This window comes from Rattus rattus, chromosome 8, assembly GCF_011064425.1.
Source record: "Rattus rattus isolate New Zealand chromosome 8, Rrattus_CSIRO_v1, whole genome shotgun sequence".
NCBI classification, from domain to species: domain Eukaryota; kingdom Metazoa; phylum Chordata; class Mammalia; order Rodentia; family Muridae; genus Rattus; species Rattus rattus.
The window spans coordinates 95,521,325-95,543,013 of record NC_046161.1 but is presented as its reverse complement, the minus strand read 5'-3'; the positions used below and the strand labels follow the sequence as shown (position 1 = coordinate 95,543,013).

The window sequence follows — 21,689 nt, the reverse complement described above, 5'->3', positions numbered from 1 at the left end:
TTGGTGTCAAAAAATAGTGTTTTGAAGCAACAAACCAATTCATTTTTTACTTTTAAGAATGGTGCAGTGCATTCTTCATACAGGATAGGAAACCTGGCGTCTCACAGAGTGTAGAGGAGGGTATTCATTTTACAGCTGGCAAGCTGGTTTCCTTTCTCTGTCTCCCACTTCATCTAATTTATATCTGTTTCCTTCTGTGCCACGTCATTTTCCTTAGTATCCTTCATTAAATCTTTCTGAAAGATGAGACTAGAAGTGGAGGAAGGAGAGCCTCAGACACTGTGTTAGCATGTCTGCACACACCCTCAGACACTGTGTTAGCATGTCTAAACACACCCTCAGACACTGTGTTAGCATGTCTAAACACACCCTCAGACACTGTGTTAGCATGTCTACACACACCCTCAGACACTGTGTTAGCATGTCTAAACACACCCTCAGACACTGTGTTAGCATGTCTAAACACACCCTCAGACACTGTGTTAGCATGTCTAAACACACCCTCAGACACTGTGTTAGCATGTCTACACACACCTTCAGACACTGTGTTAGCATGTCTAAACACATCCTGTGCCGGTTAAATCATAGGAAGACAAAGAAAACACTGAAGAGTGAAGGGCTCACTGTGCTGAGCACCCAACGCCCAGCTAGCCCAGCTTGCGAAGGGATCTTTTTCATCATCCCCAGGCACCATGCTTACTGTTGTGATCAGAACTCCAAGATACCTTTCAGTTATGATTAAAAAAAATCATACCTCTGGTAAATTTTGGCTTTGGAAATTTTGAAGGGTTTAGATAAATCTTATGTTAACGTACTGGGACAACACAGTCTTTAAATAGAATACTGTGACTTCCCAGAAATTCAACTTAATCAAAAGTTCAAATCCTTTTCCTTAGAAAACTTACTCATAATACAATATGTTTCTCTATCTATCTATTTAATGTTTCCTTTTGGGGCATGGCTGTATATTATGTGTGATTTTTAGGGCCTCATTTTTGGGATAGGGCTTTATGTAATGTATGTGGTTTGTTGGTTGGTTTATTTTTGTTTGTTTGTTTTGTATTTTCTGCTATGTTTGATTTTTGAAACAGGATCTGGCTCTGTTGCTTCTGTTGCCCTGGAACTCCTGGGCCCAAGCAATTCTCCTGCCTCATCCTCCGAGTGTCTGGCACCATAGGCACATGCTTTTGCCACCTGGATTTCCTCGTTTCCTCTTTCCACTTAGAGGGTGGTTTAAAAATTCTTTCACAACACATTGTAAACCTAAGTCATTGCTAATTAAGGAAGAATATAATGTCCTCAGTTAGCATGAATATTCTTTTTTTTTAATATTTATTTATTTTATGTATATGAGTACACTGTAGCTGTCTTCAGACACACCAGAAGAGGGCATCAGATCTCATCAGATGGTTGTGAGCCACCATGTGATTGCTGGGAATTGAACTCAGGACCCCTGGAAGAGCAGCCAGTGCTCTTAACCACTGAGCCATCTCTCCAGCCCAGCATGAATATTCTTAATGAAATCAACAGCCTACACTCTTCCCTGTCTCCCTAACTGAGTTTCACAGCCTGACAGTTTGTCTAGTAACTATTAAAACTTCCAGTGTTTAGATTGTTGTCCTTTCAGCAGTGACTATTCTGTGGCACATTTGCATTTGATCCTGAAGGTAATGTGATTCTCTCTAGAGATATAACTGCTATAAGCATCACTGGAGTGACACAAGGAGACCTGTGATTCTGGAAGTAACTCCTGGAGGCTTCGACCAAATAAATCCTGTAACCAACAGAGTGCTGTGTTCCTATGACTACAGGAATATTGAAGGCTTCGTAGATCTTTCTGATTATCAGGGAGGATTTTGTATACTCTATGGAGGATTTAGTAGATTGGTAAGTAGTTTTTGTAAATAGACATTTTTCAAGGAATATAACTGGAGTCTGGGGAGATAACTCAGCCAATGAAATACCTGAGGACCTGGGATAGATCTCCAGAGAACAGCTTAAAAACAATAGCTGGATGAGGTAGTACACTGTCTAGCGGACTGTGCTTGAAGAGCAACATGTGAGGTTGTCCTGGCCTCCACACGAACTTAGACACACACGGCTGTAGAACAATTTGAAGAAAGTACTGCTTTCACACTTGATTGTGTGCTGGGGGGAAGCGTCTTCCAGGAGGAATCGTGCTGTTAAGAATCTGGCAGGCCGTAGTGTCACAGACACCTGACACCCAGGATGCTGGCCTTGAACACTCAAGCACAATCCTACCAAGCTACTGAGATTACAGGCTTGCGCCACCACGCCCAGCCATGTCATGGCTACCTACGATTAGTTCCTTTGATGACTCTAAAATGAAGAGAATAGTATGCACAGGGTGTAGAACACGTGTGTGCGTGTGTGCGTGTGTACCTGTCTGATGACTTGGTGAGGTCATTTATGTAGGATGCTTCACACCATACAATTTTTAGTAGCATTCCATAAATGGTGGGGAGACACTGCATAAGATGCTGAAATCCTGTTTATTACGCAGTATCCACAGTAACGTGGATAGGATCATCTTTGCAGAGTCTTCTTTTTCCTTAATAAGATTTAAGCTGACAACCTCACATGCAAGCACGAGTGTCTATAATCAGAAAGGCCTACCTACACATTTCCTTGACAGTCTTAGTTCCTGTAGCCATCTTAGTATCCAGGAAACATGTTCTGTGGGTACAGTACCCCAGGTAGAGGCAGAGGCAGTACAGAGCACTAGATGCACAAGAGTGTATCTAAAAGGTAGCAAAAGGAGGTCAAACACCGTGATGGGCATGCAGACAGTCTCGTTTATAACATGCAGTTTGCTCTCAGCCCTTACTGCCCCAGGCTTTCTATGTTGATGGGAACCATCCTATTCCTTCATCTAGGAACACACAGGGTGGATATTTTCTTACATCTGAGTGTAGACACCAAACATGAAAACCCAAAGAAAAGAGCTTGTTCCCCCCAACCCCATTTTAAAGTAGCTTAAGGTCTCCTGTCCAAATGCTGCCTCCTCCCTGGACTGCAGACCTTTGCTATGATTGACCTCTTAGTGGGAAGTGTGCCTAATTCAGTCATGTGACAGCCTGTCACAGTTACTCAGGCAGGCCATACATACGGTGGAGTAATACCTGTTAGAACATTCCTTTTATTGCCAGCACGGTTTATTGCTTAATGACAGGAACAAGAGTTATGTAAATTATCTCCTAAGTACAGTTACTCAATATCTGTCCATGCATCAACCAACTAGGGAGCAGACTATTAAGGAGAAGCTTGTACCTGCACTAAACATTGACAGAACTTGTCAGTGGCCATTCCCTAAACAGTACAGCACACAACTGTAGTGTAACACTTGTACTCACCAGTGTAAGGATTCAGAGATGGTTTAAAGTGTACAGAGAACATACAGATTGCATGTAAGCACTGTACCACTCCAGGGACTTCATTATCTGCAGATGTAGGGGGTTCCTGGACCTAGACCTTCTCATATACTGAGAGGTAACACTGAATTGTTCTATAGTTTTGTAAAAGCTACTAACCAAAGTGAATCATTCACCACAAATGTAATACCATAACAGGTTTAGTTAGTCAATCTTTAATTCCTTTGTGTCTGTGGTAACTGCTCAGTTGGAAGGAAAAAGTCATATTTATAAACATGATCTGACCAGGGTTTCTCAGCAAAAAGAACTGTAGCTTTCTTTTCTGGCCAAAACTAAAATCTTAGTGGGTCATTCTACCCTGCCCCTTACAATGTCTCTAATGCAATTCTGGCCTCCAGGCACCCAGTCCAAATCTTTCTCCTGAGCTGTGTAGCACAGCATTGTCTGTTGGTTTGCAGCAACAGCGCCCGCCCAGTGATTATAAACATTCAAATATTCTTTAACATAATTTTGCAGGAAAACCACTGTCTAAATAAAACTGTTCAACGCAGAGCTGCCTTGATTCACATGATATGCTACCCCAGGATGCCCACCTGCCTTCCTAGGCTTGGGGCTTCCTTGGAAGGTGGCATGCTGTTTGATACAAGTAGCAATTGATCACCAGACTGAGAACTTACGGGATAATGCCTGTTGGCTGAGTTGGCTTATGGCTTGATATTGCAAACTGTGTTTTTTAATTTAGTATTTACCTTTTAACTACAATACACTGTTTATTTATCCAGTACATTCTGTTGCCTTTTTTCTTTAAAGTGTTACATTAATCTCTTTCATGTGTGTTAAGTAAGTATGGTCCTGTTTTAGTTTTTTGATTCCTGACCTAGAAATTTAAAAATCTGTGCAGCATTTATTTGCATCAGAGCAAAGAGAGGAGATCATTAAAAGTGCAGTAGAACACGCTGGCACCTACATAGGAGTCTCCCTGCGGACCAGGAAAGAGCCACTGGAGTTCGAGCAGTACTTGAATCTTCGCTTTGGGAAATACAGCACCGATGAATCCATTACATCCTTGGCAGAGTTTGTGGTCCAAAAAATATCTCCTAGACACTCGGTAAGAGCTGTGTCAAATATAAAAAATTGTTCTGGTGTTTTGACAGCTTTCTTTAATAACTTTTAACATATTTCCATTTTACTGTTTGAAGGAACCTGTGAAAAGAGTACTAGCAGTCACAGAAACATGTTTAGTGGAACGAGATCCAGCAACCTATAACATTGCAACACTGAAGCCCTTGGGAGAAGTGAGTAAGCCTGCTTGGCTTGAGTAGCCAGCTTCCTATTGATAAACTCTAAGTTTCTGTTTTCATATTTACTGGTTTCTAAGGAATGAGAAGCAGACTGGCATGGTAGCCCATACTTGTGAGCTTAGCACTTGAGGGGCTGATACAGGGGATCAGGGGTTTTTTGGTTTTTTTTTTTTTTTCCCCTCTCTTATTGGGTATTTTCTTTATGTACATTTCAAATGTTATTCCCTTTCCCGGTTTCCCCTCTGGAAACCCCCTATCCCATTCCCCCTCCCCGTTTCTATGAGGGTGTTGCCCCCCCACACACACCACTCCACCATTCACTCCCTCCCTCCTGCCTCCCTGTCCTGGCATTCCCCTACACTGGGGCATTGAGCCTTCACAGGACCAGGGGCCTCTCCTCCTACATATATGGCTGGAGCCATAGGTTGCTCCATGTGTACTCTTTGATTGGTGGTTTAGTCCCTGGGAACTCTGGGGGTCTGGTTGGTTGATATTGTTGTTCTTCCTATGGGGTTGTGAGACCCTTCAGCTCCTTCAGTCTTTTCTCTAACTCCTCCACTGGGGACCCTGTTCTCAATCCAGTGGTTAGCTGCAGGGATCAGGGGTTCTAAGCCGGCTTCAGGTACACATCAAGTTCAAGGCTAGCCTGTTATTCCTGAGGCCCTGTCTCAAAAATCAACTACAATAACAAAAATGAATGGGAGACAGGTATGATCTGTGTTTAATTATTAACCTTTTATTTATTAGTTTTAAGACAATGGAGAATATAAACATCACCTTTCTAATATACAATGAGTATAGCATTTATTTCCATAGTTGTATATGAAATTTGAATGAAACAGTTAAACGATTCTTAAATTCTGATCTTATAAGCAGGTTACATTTTGTGAATATTGACTTTACAAGAAAAAAAATGATGTCTGATTTTTACAATGAAATACTATAGAGCTAAACATTTAGGGTTTGGGTAAACTTTTTATTTGAATTTTGTTTTTCTTAGGTGTTTGCATTGGTTTGTGACTCAGAGAACCCACAAGTTTTTACCATTGAGTTTATAAAAGGACAAGTTCGGAAATACTCCTCAACAGAAAGGTAGGGTTAGGTTACATGTGTGTTCATGTGTGTGTGAGTGTGTGCGCGCGTGTGTGTGTGTATGTGTGAGAGCATGTGTGTGCGTGCATGTGTGTGTGTATGAGTGTGTGTGTCTTTTTTATAATTTTGAGATCATAATATGTGCAGGGCAAATAAATTGATCAGTGAAGGATAAAAACAAAGATAATCTGGAACTTTGAATTTACTTAATTTGGGAGAAGGCATTGTTCATATTTTAAGTGGCCTCAATTAACCTGGTTTGTGTTGATACGCATATCCAGAAACGGACATAGTCCAGAAGAGGCGTGTCTCATCGGTGATTCTGGGTATTGGCAAGTTGAGCATCTTAACAGAAACACTTCTAACCATGGCAATATTTCAGAGTTGCCAAAAACCTAGGAAGCTTGCATATATCATGGACTTGAGTGGGCACCCAGAATGTCATGTTCCACACAGTGGGTGGCTCTGCAGCAGTGCAGACCCTGGGCACCAGGACATACAGCACCGTGGGTGAGCCGTGACAGCAATAAAGAACAAGATGTGTGACACTGCATGCTGTATGGCTCCGCCCTTTGGACGTTTTAAAATAAAATGAAAAGTAAGGGTGTTAGATCAGTGATTGGGTTTTTCCAAATAGACAGAGAGGCACTTTTGTGGTGGTCAGGGTATGTATACACTGGACTATGATGATGTCCAACTCTTTCATTTATACAGGGTTGTGAACGACTTTAATGGGGTGTGCTTTGTGATTAGTGTGTTAGCCCCAGGAAAGCTGTTCAAGATAGATAACCTTTAGAAAGCTAAACCAAGAAGCCCAGAAGCCGGGGTTGGGGATTTAGCTCAGTGGTAGGGCGCTTGCCTAGCAAGCACAAGGCCCTGGGTTCGGTCCCCAGCTCCGAAAAAAAGAAAAGAAAAAAAAAAAGAAGCCCAGATGCCATGGTTTTCTCTCCCTCACATCAGGTCTTACAGCAGTAGGAGGGGGAAGGGCTACTTTGAGCCTGGAACTCTGCCATTCATGCTGAGCCCCAGGGAATCCCCCAGCACATTACAGCAGAAAGGCCTGTGCTGCGCTCCAGACCCAGAGGCTCTGTCAGTACCAAACCTAAAGCTTTCTGCTTTTGACTTTCCTTAGAGATTCCTTGTTAGCAAGTTTGCTGGATGGAGTAAGAGCCTCTGGTAACAGAGATGTTTGTGTTAAGATGACGCCGACCCACAAAGGCCAGCGATGGGGGTTGCTCAGCATGCCTATAGACGAGGAAGTCGAGAGCCTTCACCTCAGGTTCCTAGCTGCACCTCCCAGTAAGTCCTTTCCACAGGCCAGCAGGGTGGTAGTTTAAACAACTGCACATACAAAGCTTTGAATCTCCCGCTTGAACCTTCTCTTCTCTGCAGATGGCAACTTTGCAGATGCTGTATTCAGGTTCAACGCTAACATTTCCTACAGTGGAGTTCTGCATGCAGTGACACAGGATGTAAGATGAGTCATGTTGTCCTCTCTTCATTGTCACTAGCTTTTGCTACGGAAGCGTACGTCAAGTGTTTACTCTTTGTTTACCCAGGGTCTCTTCTCAGAGAACAAGGAGAAGCTCATCAATAACGCCATAACAGCTCTCTTGGCTCAGGAGGGGGATGTCGTTGCTTCAAATGCAGAACTCGAGAGCCAGTTCCAAGCTGTGAGGAGGCTTGTAGCCTCCAAAGCTGGTTTTCTGGCCTTCACTCAGCTTCCAAAGTAAGTTAGCCCTGGTAGAGGGTTTGCCGCCTCATGACCAGGACTCTGGGTTTAATCTCCAGGACTTAAAAAAAAGTGCATATTGCTTTTAGAACCTAACTTTATGTAAAGATTTTGAACAACTTAAAATAGAAAATACTGGTAATTTATTTCTTTTATGTGTGGCTAAATCTCTTATATATGATGATTTAGTAGTTTTTATCCTTGAGCAATGAAAAGGAAGGAAGATAGGGCTGATGGGGGAATATTGGCTCCGTAGTCACTGACTTCTGTGTTAACGGATTCAATTAATTGTTTGCCCTTTCATTAATACTAGAGAGGTTTCCTGGTAAAGCAGATAGGGTTGGGAAAGTGCATTCCAGAGGTGGGATTTGGAACATGTATCTGACACTATGCCACTGTCCACAGTTGCATGTAGACGTGCATAAGATGGCGTGTAGTTTTAATAATAAGCAGTATGACATTCTATTCTGTACTTGGTGTTTGTTGTGGAAGGTTTCGGGAGCGCCTCGGAATGAAGGTCGTGAAAGCACTCAAGAGAAGCAACAATGGAGTCATCCACGCGGCTGTGGATATGCTCTGTGCCCTCATGTGTGTGAGTACTCTTCTTAGGTTGACTGCAGGCTCCTCCCATAAATCCATAGTTGTACATTTCCTAGATTGTTCTCATGGTCATTTGTTTATACAGTGGACATTTGTCAGCTCCTCCTGCGTACTAACCAGTGTGCAGTTCCTTTCATCAAATCGCTGGCAGGCAGGCTAGTGAGGTAGACTCACACATGCATGTGAAATGGGCCCAGGGCACCCCTGAGGCACAGCACTTAGTCTTTGGTGGTGAGGAGGAGGAAGAGTGAGTCTCAGTGCGCCTACATCTCAAAACTTGAGTGGGGATCTTTCAGTTCTGGATAGGCTTGGCCTAGCATGGAAGATGGCATTTCCAAAAACATGCATGAGACGCACACACAACAGGTAGTGATTGTAGGCATGTGTGGAATGGCGAGCGGATGATTGGGACTTGAAGCTAGAGGCATATGCAGAAATGATCCCGTAAAAACCTTCTCTGTCAGAACAAAGACCTGGGTTTGTCTTTTTTATAACATCAACTGAAAGATTTGTTAACAAGGAACAGTCACATGACTAGATTTGGCTTTTAGAAAACCCACTCCAGTAGGACATGGAGGAGAGAGGAATTATGGAGGTGGCAGACCCATTTGTCGTGGAAAGAAGAGATGGTTAGCTGGGGTAATGACAGTGGCTGAGAAAGCGACACATGAAAGTGACACAGATCTAGCTCAGTGACACATTGGGTGCTTCCAAGTTCCTCCTCTGTCACAGGGTTTTGTGCACTCTCTGGGATTGTACTGTATGTCAAGCTTTATAGGCCATCTTAGTGATAGGGGACAAGCACATGATCATGTGTTTATTCTCCAAATGAATTAAAGTTTATTGTCTCAACTATTCCAAATAATGGTGTTGAAGAATTTAGCTAGAAGATATAAATACTGTGAAGCAACTGATTTTATGGGTGTACAGGACTGGCTACGGTTAATCCCACCAGTCCCTTTTTACAGCTGAGGAAGTTGAGGCTTAGAGGTAGTCACCTGCTTCCTTGCCTTCAGTCAGGTTAGGATCTGAGCTCTGCTCTGACCACCATGCAGGCAGCAGTCAAAGGAGAATCACCTTGAAGGGGAGGCAACTCCTTGAAGGGAAGGCAGTGGGGAGGGAATATTTGCTGCTTTGCCAATTTTAACACTTGCTTTTAAATTCTAAGTTTCACCATTTCAAATTTAAATGATAAAGGTCTTGGGATGAGGAATTGTTTTGCTTTTGATGAGAAGGCCTGTGACTTTGAGAAAGAGCAGTGCTTGTGCAGTCATTGCATAGAAAGAGCATGTTCTGTTACTTGTTGGGAAAATTATCAACTCTGATGAGACAGGAGAAACTGTCAGCTCTGTCTGCTGCCCATCACAAGTTTTCCTTCTGCTGTGGATTTAAAGGCTATGGTTTTTAATTGCTTCCATGTGGAGCGAATGTTTCATAAATGCCTTTTCTGTGACGCCAACACAGGACACTGCTTATGAGTTTCACTCTTTAATCAACAGCCCATGCATGATGACTATGACTTAAGACAAGAACAGCTAAACAAAGCTTCTCTTCTCTCTTCAAAGAAGTTTCTGGAAAACTTATTGGAGAAATTTAATTCCCATGTGGTAAGTTGTAATTAACTTTTCTTCATGGGAGATGTCATACAGAGATTTCCTAGAAGTGTGGTGTAAACTGGTTTTTGTTACAGTGCCCATCCCTCAAATGGTTACAGTTCATCTTTGTCACTAGTAACAAAATATTCCTGGACTTTATTAATTAATTAATGTAGTAATTGGAGGTTGCTAATAATATTAGCTAACTAGCAAATGGAAAAGAGTACCAGAAATGCCTTTAGACTTTTATAAGGATATTTCAGATTTTTTTTCTTCCTTAAAAAAAATGTTGTGAAATAAATTGTTCTAAAAATAAGTCTCACCATAACTGACTACCAGTCCCTCAGGCATTGAACTTCTTAGAGGCTAGCAATTACGTGAACACAATCAAATTGCCACAGGTTTACAAATGCTGTTAGACTGCTTTTCTTTTTTCCCCCATTTTTATTAAACAGGCAGGGTGTTTTGCCTGCCTGTTTGACTGTGCCACATGTGTGTAGTGTCAGTGGAGGCCAGAAGAATGCCTTAGAGCTCATGGGACTGGAGTAATGTGGGTGCTGGGGATTGAACCCAGGTTGCCTGAAGCACAGCAGATATTCTTAACTGCTGAGCCAGCCCTGTGCCCTGTGACTGCTTTATTGACCTCTCTCCCTCCCTCCCTCCCTCCCTCTTTCCTTTCTTTCTGTATGTCTATCTGTCTGATACTTAATTTCTTTCTGTCTGTCTGTCTTCTTCTCTTTCTGCCCCCTCCACTCAGTTACACATTAACTTTAGTTAGAATGCACATTTGAGAAATGTGGGTTATTCTCTTGAGGGGTTAATTACGTTAAATAACTAATCTTGAGTTTATGTTATGTTCTTTAGAAAATAAGTGTGGCTTTACGATAGTAACTAATAAACATTCAAGCACCATGAGCATTTGAGTCTCTGTTGAAAAATTTGAGTCATTGTTTCTGTCTGATACTCAGCATGAAGAAAAGGAACACGTCATTGCCGTGTCGGGGCTGAAGCTCCCTGCATTTGTTTCTAAACAGTGTGCTGCTTTCTTTCAGGATCATGGGACTGGTGCCCTTGTAATTAGTTCACTCTTGGACTTCCTTACCTTTGCCCTCTGTGCTCCATATAGTGAGACAACCGAAGGGCAGCAGTTTGATATGCTCTTAGAGATGGTAGCCTCCAATGGAAGAACACTGTTTAAACTCTTTCAGGTGAGCTCACATGTCCCTTGTCTAATGACTGCACTGTCTGAAAGGCTCCATTAATAATTGTTGCTTCCCTACCTCTCAAAGTACAAAATCAGAGTTTAGGGCCTTGCCTGTGTCCCAGGCAAGCATTGTGCTACTGACTCCACCCATAGTTGGATCAAAGTGTTTTAAATTGTGCGTGCATATGTGCATGCTTCCATTGTGACAGCATAACCTTGATCATCACCATGTCAGATTTTTAGCCCGCGGGTTTCTTGATGTTCATGTAGAATTCTTGCTCTTGCCATTGTTGTGAACATGTTGCTAGCTTAGACATAGTGAAAAGCTTACTTTTTCCCTTGGTAGGCTTAAAGTTTTCTTTCTTCACAAATGTCCACATAGTCAAGGCGAGATTTTGCCAGATTGTTCATAAGCACTGGAAACCATTTGTTATTTTATATGATACTGTAGTGTTTATTATATTCATATATTTGTATTCATATTTTATATAAATATTTATGATTTTATTGCTGTTAATTATAGTATATATTGTTGTTCATGTTAATGTGCCTTTTTCCTAAGCTGTCATAAACCCGACATGCTTAAAACCAGACTCCGATCTGAGTTTGAGCTGTATGTTTCCCCAGTCGGTTTTCCTAGTTAGTCGCTCTCCTGACTTTGTGGCTTATCACCGTGCACAGATCGCGTTTGTTCCTTAGGCAGAACAGTAAATGTGTCAGAGGGAAATGCTCTTTTACTCACTGATCTTTCCTCTTCATTTTTAAGCATCCTTCCATGGCAATTGTAAAGGGAGCGGGATTGGTTATGAAGGCAATAATAGAGGTGAGAGAATCATTTTGAAATCTTAAAATTCTTGAAATGATGATTGATTATTTTCACTGAAGCTGACAAAATTGCCATTCAGTCTTTGAGGGGAAACTTCTTATTCTCTGGATAAGAGTAGTTGTAGGTTTTATTCAGAATCTGAGGGCAGAGGTCACACTGAGAAGGAGTGTGCACTGTCGTCTCCAGAGGACACTACACTCACACCTTGCTTATTTCTTGTGACATAAAGTCAGCTTTTTATCCCTGTTGCTTTCCCTGATGTTGGTGGGGGCACTGAGCTCGAGGTACTGAGCCCGTGCAGAGATCTGCTATGGAAGAGTTAATAGGGGAAGGATGTCACTGTGAGTAACAACAGCAGTCCCTCCACTGGAGTCACTACCCTAAGTTGCTGCCTCTGCGTTCTTTAAAAGATAAAACCATGGGCTGAAGAGCTGCGCTGTGCTTAAGAGCACTGATTGCTCTCACAGAGGAGAGTGGTTCAGTTCTCAGCACAGAAATGGTGGCTCACAGCAGTATTTCAGTGCAGTTCCTAGGGATCTGTTGCCCTCTGCCATGCGTGCATATGCTGCACAGATATTCATGCAAGCAAAACACTCATACACACAAAATAAAATGAAATCTTTAAAAAAAATTTGAAAGATAAAATCATAGTTACTAAACAGTAGCTGCATTCTGTGATGTTTGTAGTGACATCAATCTAAACGGCTTTTGAATGCCTGTATTTTTGTGTCATACTAGTAATTTGGATAAAATGTAAGAGGTTCTATTCTTTACAAAACATGGCAGTTGGGGTTGGGGATTTAGCTCAGTGGTAGAGTGCTTGCCTAGCACGCGCAAGGCCCTGGGTTTGGTCCCCAGCTCCGAAAAAAAGAAAAGGAAAAAAAAAAAAATGGCAGTTGTGGTATGCATAAAAAAAAAAAAAAAAAAAAAAAAACTTGATAAAAAGCAAAGAATTCGTTTACCCTTAAGTATTTTATAGGCAAAATAAAGACAGACAGATGTAGATGTCAAACTGGTCGAGGACAAAAGGTTGCTTTTTTTCTGTTGTGTATTTAGTGTACACATCGCTGAAGCCTAATTCTCGCTCTCTAGCTAACAGGTTCTTTGCACAGTTTTAGGTTCTAGAAATGGACACCATGTCTTTGACTTCCGCAGAGCTTATGGCATGCAGGCCCAGTTAGGACCCTGATGTCAAACAGTGTTCTCTCAACTGTTCTCCCAGCGTTCTGCCACTGCAGTACTAGGACCCGTCATCCTTGAGAAGCAAGGCGCTGAGTGGGCTTTACATACCAATCACAGTTGAATGTATAGCCATTGATTGTAGCTCATGTCTCTAAAAGATATAATTTGTACATACTCTTGGCAAGTACCTCAAACAATACATAAACTTTAAAGAAAAAATTGTGTTTTCTAGGGGAAAAAAAACCCCACAAGAACTGGAATAAAGAGTTTCCCCACACCACACTGTCCATTAACCACGTAACTGACCTAAAAATGATTGTAGCAAAAGCAAGCCTGACTTGTATGTGTCTTTGATAGGAATTGGTATTCTCCCTAAGCCACCTTTCCCTGCTGCCAGCTTGTAAATACTCTAGAAACCACCGTACTTTAAATCTTAAATTCAGCAAGGCATAATTCGTATGGTAAATTTAGCTGGAAACTAAACTTCATTCTAAAGACAAATAATATCTTTAAAATTAGCTGCAGTCCCTGGTGTTTCTTTTGTAATAATTAAAAGTTACTTTTCTCCTTTCCCTCTCCCTTCCCCTCCCCCTTCCCCTTTCCCTTTCTTTTGTGAAAGCTGAAAGTTTGGTGTTATAAAGTTAAAAGAGGGGGCTGGAGAGAAGGCTGGCGGTTAGGAACACTGACTGCTCTTGCATAGGTCCTGAGTTCAATTCCCAGCAACCACATGGTGGCTCACAACCATCTGTAATGGGATCTGATGCCCTCTTCTGGTGTGTCTGAAGACAGCGACAGTGCACTTTATACATATATGAATCTTTAAAGAATAGAGCTTGTTCTAGACTGCTGTCTTAGGTGCCATCTTTCCCTTTCCCGAAGGAAGGTGACAGAGAGATTGCTACTAAGATGCAGGACCTCGCCCTGAGTGAGGGCGCCCTACCTCGGCACCTGCACACGGCGATGTTTACAATCAGCTCCGATCAGCGCATGCTTACGAATAGGTGAGTTGGTAGAGTCCCCGAAGTTCACTTTCTGTTTGGATCAGGTCTGAACACTGTATAAAGCAAGCATTGGGATTACATCAGAGCTCCCTTTTCTCTTGACTATGCAGTTCCACGTGATAGGGTTCTGGTGGGAGGATCTGGTTCCTTTTTCTTTTGTCAGAGTCTTGATAGAGTCTGGGATGGGAGTGCAGGAAAGACTATCTAGAAGCTTATAAGTCCTCATAGGCCCAGACCATTCATTTCCTGTGACTGTTTACATCACACAGCCCCACGTGGGAAGCATTCACAGAGTTCATTTTTAAGTAACTTTGGTCAGTTAGCTACTCTACTTTATAAAGAAAGAGAAAGGAGGGGAATCTTAAACACAATTCCACCCTAAAGTAGGCTTGTTCCAAATCTTGGATGAACCACCTTTCTTCCAGTTGTCACTTAGGTGACAATAAACATAAGTTGTCTTGTTAACTCAGGCTGCCTGAGTTCCACTATTTTAGCTCTGCGGGTTCTGATACAAGACCCTGCCAACTGCCCAGAGCGCACCTGACTCTGAAATGACATTCTCCACTCTATAAGTAGTAGCATAGACCACTCATGCGTGGTTCCTCGGTTATCGCTACACAAGCTAACCGTGTCGAGTCCATTGAGTTGGTGTGTGTGCATCCACATATTTTAGTTTTTGCTTTCTGTAAGTGGGTAAGAACCTATGTCATGTTCATGCCATTAAAATTCAAGCCTGTCAGATGGCTCACCTGGGAAAGTCAGCGGCCAGGCCAGCTGGCCTACCAAGCTGAGCCCAGGCTTCTGGACCCATGAAATAAAGGGTGAATAAAACCTACTCCACAGATTGGCCTCTGACCTCTGACACATGTGTACACACACACACACACACACACACAATAAATCAGGGTCATAAAAGAGTAATGCTTTAAAACAAATTAGTGTAGCTATTAGGGAAGGACTTTAAATTGGAGGAAATTCATTAATATTAGAAGAGTGTCTCAAGTTCCTCTTTACTACATATTCATTTTTGACAGTTTCTAATATCTGAATTATTAGTATGTAAACATATTTCTTATAATTATGAAATTTGTTCTTTAAAATTCCTTTCTATTCTAGCTGAGCTAGAGCAGAAACCTTTCTCAACGTCTGCTTTTTTCAGACAGCTAAGTAGACATCTAGTGGGGCTCTGGACAGCAGACAACACGACTGCCACAAACTTGTTGAGGCGCATTTTGGTGAGTCCACCAAGAAAATGAAAAGCTTTTCTCGTATGCCTGTCAGACAGAATTTAATGATGTAATTTACACCCTAACCGGGAAGGCGTGCTCTCTCGGGCATCCCCTCAGAGCTGCCCAAGCACCAAACCGTAGTGTTTGAGAACACTAACATTCTGAGTTTGGGCTTTGAAGGCTGAATTTTCTTTTATTTTGAAAAGTGGATTCTGTGTTGTTATTAGCCACCAGGCTTGTTGGCATACTTGGACAGTTCAGATCCAGTTCCAGAGAAGGATGCAGACCGAATGCACGTCAGAGACAATGTGAAAATAGCAATGGTAAGTAGTACGCTCTCCAGACGGGGCTGAGGTGCTGCTGTGCTGCCCTCTTCTCTGGAAGACTAACCTGAAATCAAGAGCTGCTCTGAGCGCTGACAGTTACATCTCATAAGATGTTGTATGGCTTCAAATTGTACAGCTCATTAACTTTCTATACTCAGAGATGTGTCACTATCACCACAGTCTACTCGTATTATTAATGATAGTATGTTTTCTCCCACCCATTACTGTAATATAGTCAAGACTGGCTTCCTTTAGAAATTTCGAGTGTCTGAGGTATTTTATAAAGAGTACGGAGTTGATCTCTACTGGTAGAAGGGATAAATACTGAATACAAGTTACTTGTAACTTTTCCCCTTTCGGTATCTCATATATCAGCTCTGATATTCTGAGCTGAGTGTAATGGTGCACACCTTTAATCCTGGCACTGGGGAGGCTGAGGCACAGCTCTGTGACTTCAAGGCCAGCCTGGTCTACAGAGTGAGTTCCAGGACAGCCAGGGCCACAGAGCGGGACTCTCTCTAGATAGACAGAGGATGGATGGATGGATGGATGGATGGATGGATGGATGGATGGATGGATGGATGGATGGATGGATGGGTGGATGGGTGGATGGATGGGCGGGTGGGCGGGTGGGCGGGTGGGTGGGTGGGGTAATTAGTGTCTTGTCCCTGAGTACATTACATGAGCATTTCTCGTGATGCTGTGTAACATTTCTCATGTTGTCTTCTACAGTCCCTACTCCTGAGTTTGTGTGCACCCCATGTATCTTTTCGAAACAAATCATGGTGCAGCTTGATTGGGGAGGCTAAAGTTTCTTGTATGGGAAATTAATGCATTTTACACGTTTTCACTTCTTCACTAAACTCTTGCATGCCATTTTTTATTTTCTTTTTTGAAATAGTGTGATATAGCTGTATATAGTTTTAAAACATATATGAAAGTAGCTATGTAATGATTTTAATATTACAGGATCAATATGGAAAATTTAATAAAGTTCCCGAGTGGCAAAGACTAGCTGGAAAAGCTGCCAAAGAAGTTGAGAAGTTTGCCAAAGAAAAGGTTGATCTTGTGTTGATGCACTGGAGGGATAGGATGGGCATTGCTCAGAAAGAGGTATGTGGGTGTTAGGAGGGAGGGAGGGAGAGAGAGAGAGAGAGAACGTGTGCGTGCGTGTCTAAATAGTTAAAGAAAAGGAGGCCATGGATTTGAAAGAGGACAAGGGATTATACGTGGGAGGGTATGGAGGGAGGGAAGGAGAAACTGTAATTATTTTCTCTAAAGAGTACTTTTTAAAAAGAGGTAAAGGGGAATATGTCCTAGATCAGACTCATTGCAGTTACAGGTGTTAATTCACATATTACTGACAGAATACTCAAACCTTAAAAAATTAACCTCACCAATTCTGATTCATATCTTCCTCAGTTACTAGTTTGGGGAAACTAATGATTAAGATTTTAGTTAGGTAATATAAAGAAAGTTATTCTCTACATATTCCAATTTTCATATTTTGCTTTACACATAAAAAAATACAGTGTACTTGTTTGCCTGTTTTATTTAGATCTAAATGTTTTAAAGATGCTGTTTACATTTTTTAATGTATTATAAATGTTGTGATATTATTCCTTGAACCAAAGTCAGATGTGGAGTTTTGGTTTCTTCTAGCATGTGTCACAGAAGTACCCTGCAGCCTACACACTTCTGTCATGGATGATGCAGGGTTAGGAATGAACCAAGTGCTCTTTCAGAGCCAACTTAGTCAGAGTCTTTCTAACAACACCTAACAATGTCTTTATTCATGGAGGTTACTTTTTAAAAATTAATTATTCAAAGAAATCAGTTCATTTTCACCTGCAGATAGATTTCCAGTCTAAGTGTAAAGGAGCAAACAAGTCTATGGATCTAAAATTTGGATCAGTCTAAGTTATTTGGGAGTCAAGCATGCAGGTTAATGCTAACTTTCTGAGTGATGATGGCTGGTGAAGAGCCACTCAGCTGGCTTTCAGGCCGGAGCACACTGAGGCTGTGCTTGATAACAAGTGTCCAGCCTTGCCTCACCTCGCCACCTACTTACTCAAGTGTAGCGCTTTCAGAAATGTGCCCTTCTCTAAAATCGGAATAGCACACTTCCCATCTCTGTCTTACAGAGTTGTTCTATGTTTAAACTAGATTGTTAGAGCACTTGTAGGACCTGTTTGTGACAGTTCTGCGACAGCATTGGAGCAGTGAAAACACATAGACAGTTGGTGTGGTTATTTTTTAGTTTTTGAAAATTACTGGCTTCGGCTAGTTAAGCCCATTTCTAAAGTAACAGTTACTTCAAGTTTTTAATTACCATTACCATATTGTCAATCAATCAAGTAAGTTTTTAGTATCTAACTCATATGTTACATCTATACATCTATAAAACATAAGCTTGAACATAAAGCTACGTACCTAGAAAAGTACTATCTGTTACAACAGAGATTTAGAGGAGAAAATTTGCATTTTTAATACCAATTTTATCTTACTGATCTTTTGGCATTGTTTGCATGGGCTAGTTAACATTTTGAGCACATGATCAAAAATATTTGAGTTGGGAAGATGAACTGATTATAATTTTTAAATCATTTATTTTGTATTATTAACATGCATACTGCTTGGTCTGCATAATAGTTTATGAAGGAAACAGTGGTTCAGCTTTGTGGCTTTCCATGCATTGAAACAAATATCAGTGGTGAGTGGTCTGTGCCTTTGTTAAACTGACTGGCTAATCCTGAAGAGATCCATGTCTCTCTTGATAGGATGTCCTTGGGGCCAGTTTTGAATGCTATTGATGCTGTGTGTTGAGTTAGTGGTAGCCTTTGGTTAATGTTGACTAGTATGTTTTGTTGTTGTTTTGGTACATGTGACTTTTTTTTTTCAGTTTAGGGATTTCCTTTTTTACTTAGGATTTTTACCTTCTAATTTTGTACATACATTTTTATGAGGAATTATTATTTTTTATAAAGATTTATTTATTTAATATATATGAGTATACTGTAGCTGTCTTCAGACACACCAGAAGAGGGCATTGGATCCATTACAGATGGTTGTGAGCCACCATGTGGTTGCTGGGAATTGAACTCAGAACCTCTGGAAGAGCAGTCAGTGCTCTCAACCACTGAGCCATCTCTCCAGCTCCAGAGGTATTATTCTTTACTAGTATGAAATTTATATTATTATCATTCTAAACTGTTATCCACTTACATGAAAGGGAGTGAATTTAGTAACGGTGCTGTGCTGTTTCTTTAGTTTGTTGCTCCTTAAGCTGGGGCCTTACTGGGCCTTACTGTTTAGCTCTCCAGCTCCCACCGGAGCCTCCTGAAAGTCTAGGTACAGACCAGCACCACCAAGGCCTGCTGGAAGTGCCTCTGATTTCTGATGGGAAGTTTTAAGAATTGATTTATTGTAAACACTAAACTTTGAATTATTTTGTACGTAAGTCAGTTTGTGTTAGTTTTTCTGATGGTGCATGGAGTTAAAATTTGTAAACATTCCCATACATAGCCAGTAAATTTTATTTCAAATAGAATTTTGTTACAGATTAATCTTCATCTTACTTTTATTCATTTAATACTATGAGTCTATTTTCTGGCTCTATCTGATTTGCCACACTACTTCCACATTGTTAATTGAAGCCATTCAGTGCTCTGGCCTTGATACACTGAGCATTAGGGTTTTCATGTCTGAATATGCATGGTTATACTTAGAGCAAGTGCGCAGGGCCACAACAGCCTTTAAGGATTGTTGGAGATCATCTCCCCTTCCGATTGCAAATCTTACGTAAGTACCTACCTCTGGATCAGGGCCCTGCGCTCTAAGGGTCTACAACCGTCTAACATTGGACTTGTAAGCTTGGAAACGCAGCTGGCTCTTCTGCTGTAGAGTGAAGATGAGTTATATCGGTGACGGTCTTGTGGAATTTGTAATAGATACAGCTTGCCAGATTTAGGTTCATAGTCTCCTTTTTATATTTTCATCTTAATTTTTTTTCTTTCTACAATTAAATTCAGGACAAAAACCATATGGTGAGTTAAGCCCTTTACGTGTGTGAAGTGTGCTGAACTGGCGTGTGGTGTTGTCTTGACTTGCTTTAGTGTTTCCGCCTGACTTTACATTGCCTGGATGTAATGCTGCTTTCTTCCCTGTTGGCCGCTTCAGTGCACTTGTGCCTCTTGGCTTTAGGAGTGGTGTAATAACAGAAATTTTTTACACTTGTTACATTTTTCACGAATTTTTATTAGTTGCATGTAAATATTTGAAGCAAGTCAGTTTTTGACTTGTAAATTTTACTGGTGATCAGTTTAAAGATTTCAAGCCTTGGTGTTGAAACAGTAATTTTTGGTTATATGATATTTGAGCATCTATCAGAACCAATGCTAGCAAACGATTTGCTATGATTAATGTGGTGGACTGTTTGCTAAGCTAGCTTCTGTGAGTCTGATGAAATCGATGCTCCTCACGTGGTAGGTTGATGTCCTGCTGCCAGCTCTGAGGACTCTGTTTGGTGGCCGTGGAGACTGCTATGTAGTATATTTGTTTTCTTTTCTAGAACATAAATCAAAAGCCAGTAGTTCTTCGAAAGAGAAGACAGAGAATAAAAATAGAAGCGAACTGGGATCTCTTCTATTACAGGTAAGCTTGAGGCCTCTCCTCCAGCCTTGGTAAGCTTGATGTTGATGCTGGAGGAACCAGGATGGGTTGTCTCAGGCTGGGATTACTCTTACTCTGTCAAGATGGGTTCCATTGACACGCTCCTAAAGTGAAGGCAGTCAGCCATCTGAGTTGTTATCCTGAGAATTGTATCAAGGCTTGGAGACGGCTGTACAAGACGTTTCCTGTGGCGTAGAGTTAGCCGCATACCTGCCTTCAGCTCTTAGAAATGGAGTCTTGACTGGGTGACAGAGGCCTAAACCAGACCAGTAGCTCATGGCAGTGGACATCTGCATGGAAAGATGTGTGTACAAAAGGAGTGCTGTGTGACACACTGACACACTGCAGCTCCCATTGCAAGGGTTCTTTTCTTTTTTTCTTTTTTCTTTTTTTCTTTGTGGGAGGTGTTGCAAAGGCAAGGGACAGGGAAACAAGTGGGTTTGGAGTGCATGATATAAAATTCACAAAGAATCAACAAAAAGTAAAAAAAAAAAAAGAGGTGAATGCTAAAGCCCAAGAAGATTTGTGAGAAACAACCGGTACCAGTACCCTCAGATACTCTGCAGCCTTCCGAACACTGACCCAGAGAAGCACAGTCAGGGAGACGAGTGCATGCAGGGTGACAGAGTCCATCGGCCTGAGGTGTCGTAGTGTGAAAGCACCCGCACTACATGCACCTTAGATGTGTAAGCTGTAGGACATCCTCGACTGCATGCTTTGGTTCTTATTCCTTGAAAACACGAAGCCCTGACGTGACGCTTGCTAAGGGGCTGCTGACTGGTGAATAGCAGGTGTAAAGTCCCCACCCGGGTTTAGATTTTGTCCACATTCGCTCTAACGCCACCTCCAGCAGTTCTGCAGAGCCCTGGGTCATCTGGGGGTGCCACACAGGCTGTCATCCCACAGAGCTCGAAGTTGGATATTGGCAGTATTGTTTTCTAATTTGAATTTTTGTTAGCTACAGATAACTTAAATTGAACTATACATGTTTAAATTTCATACAACTGTATGTAATTTTAAGTTCAGTTTCTCACCATTTTTATTGAAAACTTCCAAAATAAAAGAATTTTATAGTGATTGTGTGTTTATTATAAAGTTTTATTCTGTTTGCTTAATACAGATTTTATTTTTTCTTGGCAAGGTTTAATAATCTTGTGCTTTTCTTGTTTATTATAAGTAGATGCAGTACAGGCTGTTGGTAGATTTGAGAAATGCTTGTTTCCTACAGTTTCCTGATTGCATGTGTGTTTAGGTTTAGTCAAGACCATGCTAGATCGAACCTTATTTGGAATTTTAAGACCCGAGAAGAGCTGAAGGACACCCTTGAGTCTGAGATGAGGACGTTTAACGTCGATAGGGAGCTGGGCAGCGCCAGTGTCATCTCCTGGAACCACCATGAGTTTGAGGTACAGCTCTGTCTTCATACCATACAACCCAAACGAGTGAGAGCACGTGCTGCCTTCCAAAGGACATTTAAACTATCTGTATAGCCATGTCGTTAGCTTTCCCAGTGTAACATACCAGAAAATATTGGGGAA

At 41.5% G+C, this 21,689-nt stretch overlaps 1 protein-coding gene across 2 annotated transcripts in view; it reads left to right on the top strand.

Moving 5' to 3' along the window:
- The window catches only part of Dnajc13 (DnaJ heat shock protein family (Hsp40) member C13), a 107,440-nt gene that overhangs the window by 31,481 nt on the left and 54,270 nt on the right, over positions 1-21,689 (top strand). The window contains exons 6-22 of one of the 2 annotated variants that reach the window (XM_032910395.1): positions 1,687-1,887; positions 4,294-4,500; positions 4,592-4,687; positions 5,694-5,785; positions 6,918-7,084; positions 7,178-7,257; positions 7,345-7,514; positions 8,010-8,109; positions 9,617-9,724; positions 10,765-10,920; positions 11,683-11,739; positions 13,804-13,925; positions 15,085-15,160; positions 15,382-15,477; positions 16,450-16,593; positions 20,051-20,133; positions 21,404-21,557. In XM_032910395.1, coding sequence (XP_032766286.1) covers positions 1,687-1,887; positions 4,294-4,500; positions 4,592-4,687; positions 5,694-5,785; positions 6,918-7,084; positions 7,178-7,257; positions 7,345-7,514; positions 8,010-8,109; positions 9,617-9,724; positions 10,765-10,920; positions 11,683-11,739; positions 13,804-13,925; positions 15,085-15,160; positions 15,382-15,477; positions 16,450-16,593; positions 20,051-20,133; positions 21,404-21,557 — 2,109 coding nt within the window. Of the gene's footprint in view, positions 1-1,686; positions 1,888-4,293; positions 4,501-4,591; positions 4,688-5,693; positions 5,786-6,917; positions 7,085-7,177; positions 7,258-7,344; positions 7,515-8,009; positions 8,110-9,616; positions 9,725-10,764; positions 10,921-11,682; positions 11,740-13,803; positions 13,926-15,084; positions 15,161-15,381; positions 15,478-16,449; positions 16,594-20,050; positions 20,134-21,379; positions 21,558-21,689 lie in introns of both variants that reach the window. The other variant, XM_032910394.1, reaches the window with a different exon arrangement.